At 36.2% G+C, this 7,751-nt stretch overlaps 1 protein-coding gene across 1 annotated transcript; it reads left to right on the forward strand.

Moving 5' to 3' along the window:
* Window positions 1-833: 833 nt before the first annotated feature.
* Window positions 834-2,327, forward strand: LOC137948624 (pentatricopeptide repeat-containing protein At4g02750-like). Its single transcript, XM_068794730.1, has one exon. The coding sequence runs from the start codon at window positions 834-836 to the stop codon at window positions 2,325-2,327; it is 1,494 nt and encodes a 497-aa protein (XP_068650831.1).
* Window positions 2,328-7,751: the final 5,424 nt, after the last annotated feature.

Below are 7,751 nucleotides of genomic sequence, written 5' to 3' on the forward strand. Positions count from 1 at the left end.
ATTTAAATTATCACTCTTAAATTAGTAATTTAATATAATATTAAAAGTCTTGAATTGATATAAATAAATAAAGCGGGTATTTTATTGTTAAAAATACTTTATTAAATTTAAATTTTAAAAGATTGTGTTTATTTAATTTTTTATTAATAAAATAAGATAGATTTTAATTTTGTCTGAATTAATACCTAGTTTATTAACTTTCACTCATTCTTAAGAAAAACGAATAAAAGTGAAATGACTCCCTAAAGCTAGTAAATACACTTTCTCGCTTGCTCATTCTGCCCTCTCACTCTTACATTTGGATATAATAATATTAAGTATTTATTTTAGTATTTTATTTTATACATTTAATTAAATTAAAATTTTTAATTTGAAATTTTAATTATTTATTAATTTAAACAAGTTGAGATTTATCTTAATTTACTAACATAATAGTTAAATAAAATTATCATATAAAAATAAATTAAAATTTATTTTAGTTTTGTCAAATAAAACTATCTAAAATAAAAATTAAAACCATTAAAGTAATTTTATATAATAAAATATCCTTTTTATTTATAGAAATTATTTAATTTTAATATTATATTTAATGATTATTTTAAAAGTGAGAATTTAGATATTGTAAAGTAATAATTTGATTAAGAATTTGTTTAATCATTTTATTTTTATATATTTAATTAATTAAATAATCTTAATTAGAGGGTCAAAGTTTTGGATATCACTTTACGTAGAATTGTTACTAACACGATAGAAAACATACTTTCAGCAGAAATTCTCAGAAAGTAGCCGACTTTTAGATGTAAACCAGATGGCTGCGCCAAAATGGACTTCCTATGGCTAAGCTTTTACCCAAAGGATCCAGCAAAATCCCTCTATTGTTTGAGCAGAACGTAGGATCTTCGCTTACACAAGAAGGTAGTTTTTACTTTCATACGGATTCTAATGACAGAATGAGGAAGAGAGATCTTGTGTCGTTGAGTAAATCAATCCTAGCTTTCTCGTCCCAAGGCAGAGTTGAAGATGCAAGGGAGCTATTCGACCGAATGACATTTCGGGACTCTGTCACATGGAACTTAATGATCAGGAGTTACGCAGACAATGGGAAGATTGAGGAAGCACGGTCCGTCTTTGACCGAATGCAGTGTAGGAACACGGTTTCGTGGAATACCATGATCCTTGCTTACACCCGAGAAAACAAAGTTCAACTTGCATTTAAGCTGTTTGTAGCGATGCCCTCTAAATATAAAGACATAATCAGCTGGACGACGATAATTAATGGGCTTGCTCGGATGTCACAGATTGACGATTCTTGGCGATTGTTCAAGCAAATGCCAACTGAGCCTAACTCAATTGCCTGGGCGTCGATTATTTCAAGTTTTCGACAGAATGGTTTAGCAGCTGAAGCTCTCACCCTTTTCAAGGAGATGCTATTTGCTGGGAAGAAGCCTACCTCTCATTCCCTCACCAGTGCTTTGACCGCTTCTGCGGATTTATCGGCGCTCACAGAAGGGATAGAACTTTATTGTCATGTTGTGAAGAGAGGTTATCAGAATATTACTCATGTTACAAATGCAGTCATTTCAATGTTCATCAAATCTGGCAGTCTGGGAAACGCCAGGATTATATTCGACGAAATGCCTCAGCGGGACTTGATCACATGGAATTCTATGATCATAGGTTATGGGCAGCACGGGCTCGGATCAGATTCCATCATGCTTGTTGAACAAATGCAGAATGCTGGTTTTCAACCTGATAGAATTAGTTTCTTGGGTGTTCTTCATGCGTGCAGTCATTGTGGATCAATAGAAGAAGCACGGAAGTGTTTTATTATGATGGAAAAGGATTTTGGTATCTCTCCGAGTACTGAGCACTATGCCTGTATGGTAGACCTCTTCTCACGCGCTGGAATGCTACATGAAGCTGTTGATATGATCCATAAGATGCCTTTTGAGCAAACAAGTATATTTTGGAAGAGTATATTGAATGGGTGTAGGATTCACAGGGCTCTGGGTCTGGGTTTATATGCAGCGGAAAGAGTTTTGGAGCTTGAACCCGATAATGCTAGTGTGTATCCGTTAGTAACTGAAATATGCGAAGCAGTTGGGAGGTGGGAAGAGGTTGAGAAGGTGAGGAAGTTGAGGAAAAAGCAAGAAGTCAGGAAGGAATTGGGTTTTAGCTGGGTGGAGATAAAGGGAAAGATACACTTGTTTATGCCAAAGGATGAGACACATCTTCAGTCAGCTCACATTTATGAATTGCTTAAGCAGTTAGATGGTAATGTAAGAGAAGAAAGAGAGTATGAGTCGATTCTTTATCAACCAGAGTGACAGTATCAAGCATCTTCATTTGGCTCTCTGTTTTCCGTTTCTTCACCAGAAATGGAAGTCTCCACCGAGTGACCTTGAACTGAATCTTTTAGATGTTTAGGTTGAAAGCAACAGCAACCGATGGGTATAAAAGAGTGAAATTTTCATCTACTGAGCACCCAAAAATCCAAGAAATATTTGCCGATACAGGTATATAAAACCATGGGTAGAATGAAGTGCAATTTGTTGTAAAATTCAGAAACTGGTTAACATTTGAGAGGCCAGGGCTCAAGAGACTTAGAAAGGAATAAGAGGTGAATTCAGTTGATATGTGAACTCTTAAGAAAGTGTGATTCAAAAAGACTCTTTTCCATTCGATAAGCAAATTTACTGCCTAAGCTATGCTCTATGACCTACACTACTACCTTCACATAATTTGTAATAAATAAAAATGGGGACTTTTCTCGTTTGAAATGAACAACATATGATACTGAATTACCGATCTAGAATGGCCTGACTTTTTCTCTGTATGTCATAACTGATTTCCAGGTTCTCTTTTACGTGTTGACATTAAGGGGGGGTTAGCGCACAATGTAAGTACAGAGGGAAATGAAATACAATGAAAAATATTTTCCTTGGGGAAAGTGAGAGGGAATGTAAAGTATTTATTTGTGTTAGTGTGCGCAATGGAAAGTGCGGTGTAAAATACTTGTTTGTGTTAGTGTGGACAATGGAAAGTGTAGTATAAAATACTTGTTTGTGTTAGTGTGCACAATGGAAAGTGTGGTGTAAAGTGCATATAGATTATTTATTAAATAAAATATTTTGATATATTTGACTATTAGAAAATTAAATTAATATTAGTTAATAAATAAAATATATTAAATATAATAATTAAACAAATGCTTACTTTTATATTATTAAAATTGTAATCAAATTTTAATTTTGTAATATCTAAATATAAAATAATTATACAAATATCGTACTACATAGCGTATTACACAAATATCGTAATAATAAAAATAAAAATAATACAAATATAACTCAATCACCTTTTTAATATAAAAAATTATATCTGTTCATACAAAAGTTCAACATAAAAAATATTTAGTGGCATTAAAACATAATAGTCAATAATTTTGCCTCATCTGAATTGCTAAACCATCTCGATAATATGATGCTCTTTTAGATTGTACTGCAAACTTCCTCTGAGTACGTGCAACTAAAATAAATTATTAAAAAAAAATTAATTCATTAAAAATAACATAAGTGATTATAATAAATAAATAAATTATTTTTTAATAACATAAGATATGTTTTAACATTAAAAAAACTAATTTAATATAATAAATAAATATATATTTATCAATAACATAATATATTTTTATGTATTATTAATTAATAATATATTATCACAAAATTTAAAACCATTGGTTTAATTAATTATAGCAAAGGGATAATTAAACCAAAAAAATTTATCAAATATTTATTTGAACAATATTTTAATTATGACTATTAAATCACTAATTTAATATAGTAATTATAAATAATTATTTTATAAATAAAAAATATAAATTATTATTTTTACGACGGTTTAATTTTTCCTAACTTAGGAACAATTAAACCATCGTCTTCTTGCGCGCGTCGTCTTCCTCAGCGGGCAGGAGACTACGGCGACGGGCCAGCGGGCAACTGCGACGGAGGCAACGGGCAACGGCGACGGCGACGGCGACGAAGGCAGCGGGCCAGTGGGCAACGGCAATGGAGGCGACGGGCCAACAGGCAACAGCAACGGAGGCGGCGCTCCAACGGTACGCCAAGAGGGAGAAGAGAGGGAGGCCGAGAGGCTCTACGGTAGAGGCTCGGCCTCCCGTGCTCTGCGACAAAGGTCGAGAGGCAGAGGAGAGGGAGGCCGAGAGAGAAGAGAAGTCGAAGGTCGCGAGAGAGAAAAAAAAAATCTCCAAAACCTCGTTCGACAGAGGTTCCTCCCCGATCCTCCCCGACAGCGAGATGTATTTGAACGATAGTAAGTGAAATCCGAGCTCGACCCCTCGGATTTCAATTACCATCATTTTATGCCTGAAACGGGGGAAAGCGAAATATAACTGTATTTCACTTTCCCCCGTCACTTACTGGGCACACTAACGGTTTCGGCCCACTTTCCCCAGCGTAAGTGAAATACACTTCACTTACACTGCGCACTAACAGGCCCTAATTGGATTTAGATCTGATTGATGATTATTTTTGGCTAGATGTCAATGGTCTGAGTCTCTGGCTTCAGCATTTGTTTCGTGTATAACACTGCTATTGTTTTGATTTTCTATCACTCCTTTTCTATGTGAGAATACTTATAGTCAATTATCAGTATAGAAGAATTAGTAGGAAGAAAATATTTCACTCTACTTTACATTCATGAAGACAGGTGTTTATAGTTTGCAGATAGATAAGATTACATGATAAGAGTTATCGGTTATCTCGATCATACAAGATAAGAATTATCTTTGAGATTACAGATAAGTAGTATCCGTTATCTCTATCACGCCTTCCGTAAGATGGAACTCCAAGAGGAGAGTCCAATTTTGATCTTCAAGAGGATTAAGCATGTTCGCTAAAACGGTTTGGTGAGAGCATCTACTAATGGAACAATAGAGGAGACATGAGTAACCCGAAGAACGCCACTCTAAACTTGTTCTCAAATGAAGTGGTAATCCAAAGCTACATGTTTCATGCTAGAGTGAAATACTAGATTCGAGCTCAAATTTATAATACTAATATTGTCACAATATAACACTAGTTGTTGTAGAAGAAAAACACCAAGCTCAGTGAGAAGATAGCAGATCCACCATATTTCAACTGCAATGATTGCAACAGAGCGATATTCCGCTTCAGTAGAGGAACGAGCCACAGTTTGTTGCTTCTTAGAACTCCAAGAAATAGGATTATGACTTAGGTAAATAAGATAGGAACATGTGGAAGTGAAATCATCCTTGCTTCTTGTCCAGTGAGCATCAGAGAATGCATGGAGAGGCAAATAAGATTGTTGATGTAGGCCAATACCATGATCCAGAGTCCCACAAAGATAGTGCAACAATCCCTTGACAACATCCCAGTGGTCAATAGTAGGACAATGCATAAATCGAGATAACTTATTTACCACATAAGCAATGTCAGGATGCATAAGAGACAAGAATTGGAAGTACCAACAATAGTCTAATATTCAAAAGGATCAGATAGTATCGTGCCAGACTGAAGTGTGAGAGTAAATGTTGTAGCAAGAGGCGTAGTTACAGGCTTTGCATTTGTCATGCGTGTGTGAGCAAGTAGATAAAAAATATATCGGCATTGAGACAAAAGTAATCATTGAGAATGAGAAACAACTTCAATTCCAAGAAAGTAAGTGAATTAGCCAAAATCCTTAAGTGAAAATCGTTGAACAAGAAGGTGGATGAACGTTGTCATATCTTAATCATTGTCTCCTGTAATAATAATGTCATCCACATAGACCAGAATATACAACAAAATTCTACCTATGTGAAAGATAAATAGAGAGGAATTTGCATGAGAGTTGGTAAAGCCATAGGTGATAAGAAATTGGCGCAACTCATGATACCAAGCACATGGAACATGTTGAGACCTTAGATAGCCTTGTGAAGTTTGCAGACATGGTGGGGATGATCACGATCAATGAAGCCTAGTGCATGGTGCCATAAAAACATCCTCAGATAGGGTACCTTGGATAAATGCATTATTGACATCAAGATGTCGAAGCGACCAGTCACGACTTAAGGCAAGGCTAAGAACAGTGAGAATAGTGGTAGACTTGACAACGGGACTAAAGGTTTCATGATAATCAACCCCAGGGCGCTGGTGAAACCCTTGGCAACTAAGAGAGCTTGTACCTATCAGTAGAGCCATCAAATAGATATTTAGTATGAAAATCCATTTGCAACCAACTAGATTCAACGAGTGATCCAAAGGAAAAAGCTACTAACGGTGAAGATAGGGTTGAGGGTGACGACCACTCGTACACATCATTCTTAGTTTGACCATGCAAAAATGTTGCACCCGTGCGAAGATCCTTCACAAGAAAAAAATAAGTAAAAACTCAATGGAAGTATGATTAGATTGACACAACTGAGATATAGAAATAATAGTCTTTTACATGGTAGGAACATAAATAATATTATTTAAAGAAAATGTGCAAGAGAGTGTAGAGAGAGATTTGGAACCGGTAGAGAAATAGGGAGACCCGTGCCATCGCCAATTACAATATCGTCAGTACCGTCATAAGGAGTGTAAATAGAAGGATTACTCAAATTGACAGTAACATGGTGTGATGTGCCACTATCCAGAGGCCAAGTAGAATCAACAGGAGAGGTGGTGGTTGTAAGATGTACTTGTGGTTGCCATTGAGGTATTGAGCAAGGAGCTGGCAGTGGTAGCAATAGTGGATACATCTGATGAAAGACAGTTCACTATGGAACAGTGTGTCCAAGTGCACAACACCACTAGTAGTGTTTGAGGTAGGGTTGAGGCTATGTCGACCATCAACCATGAGCACAAATTCCGATGAAAAGGAAAGAATAAGTTCTTGTTAACAAGTTGGAAGACCGCCTAGAAGAAGATGTTGTACCTCGTCGAAGTGGAACTTGAGGAGAGTAATGTACTTTTATTTTTTTACTGTTATGCACATTTGTCATCCCCTTCTTTGATTAATCAGTTGAAACTCAAACCAGAATGTCTGTGACGGGGAGGAAGGAGGATGAGCAAGGGCAACGGCGGTCCTCGGGGTCCGTCTACGATGGATGTTTCTAGCAACGGTGGCAACGAGCCAGCAGCTATGGGTGGTGGCTATCCTCTGATCAACGACAAGAGAGAGGATGTTGAGCGTTGTCAACGCTCGTAGGTGTCAAGGAGGGCAAATCGGCGATGGCGTGGACTATTGACATTGGCGACGAGCAATAGAAAGGGGAAAGAGAGAATCGACTCGGCGAGTTACTTGGCTTATGTTAACGATGATGATGTTATTGGTTGACCAGAGGTGACAGCAAGAACCACGAATGACGTCGATTTTTTTTAATGATGATCGATGGTGATGGAGAGAGGAACAACTAACTCTAGATGTAGGAAAGGAATTTCCAAAAGGGGTTCTAGAGAGGATCAACGGATCTTCAACAATGGGAAGAGAAATTGTTGATCGATCGCTCTGATACCATATAGAAGAATTAAAAGGAAGAAAATATTTCACTGTACTTTACATTCATGAAGACAAGTATTTGTATTTTACAGATAGATAAGATTACATAATAAAAGTTATTGGTCATCTCTATCATACAACATAAGAATTATCTTGGAGATTACGGATAAGTATTATCTGTTATCTCTATAAATCGGGAGTAATTAACCTTGTTTAAGAATCTAGTTTGGGCTACAGTAACTTGATCC

The sequence above is a fragment of the Aristolochia californica genome, unplaced genomic scaffold (assembly GCF_029961685.1).
Source record: "Aristolochia californica isolate CCGP_79_NKW_82.1479 unplaced genomic scaffold, dmAriCali1.0.hap1 SCAF_1, whole genome shotgun sequence".
NCBI classification, from domain to species: Eukaryota; Viridiplantae; Streptophyta; class Magnoliopsida; order Piperales; family Aristolochiaceae; genus Aristolochia; species Aristolochia californica.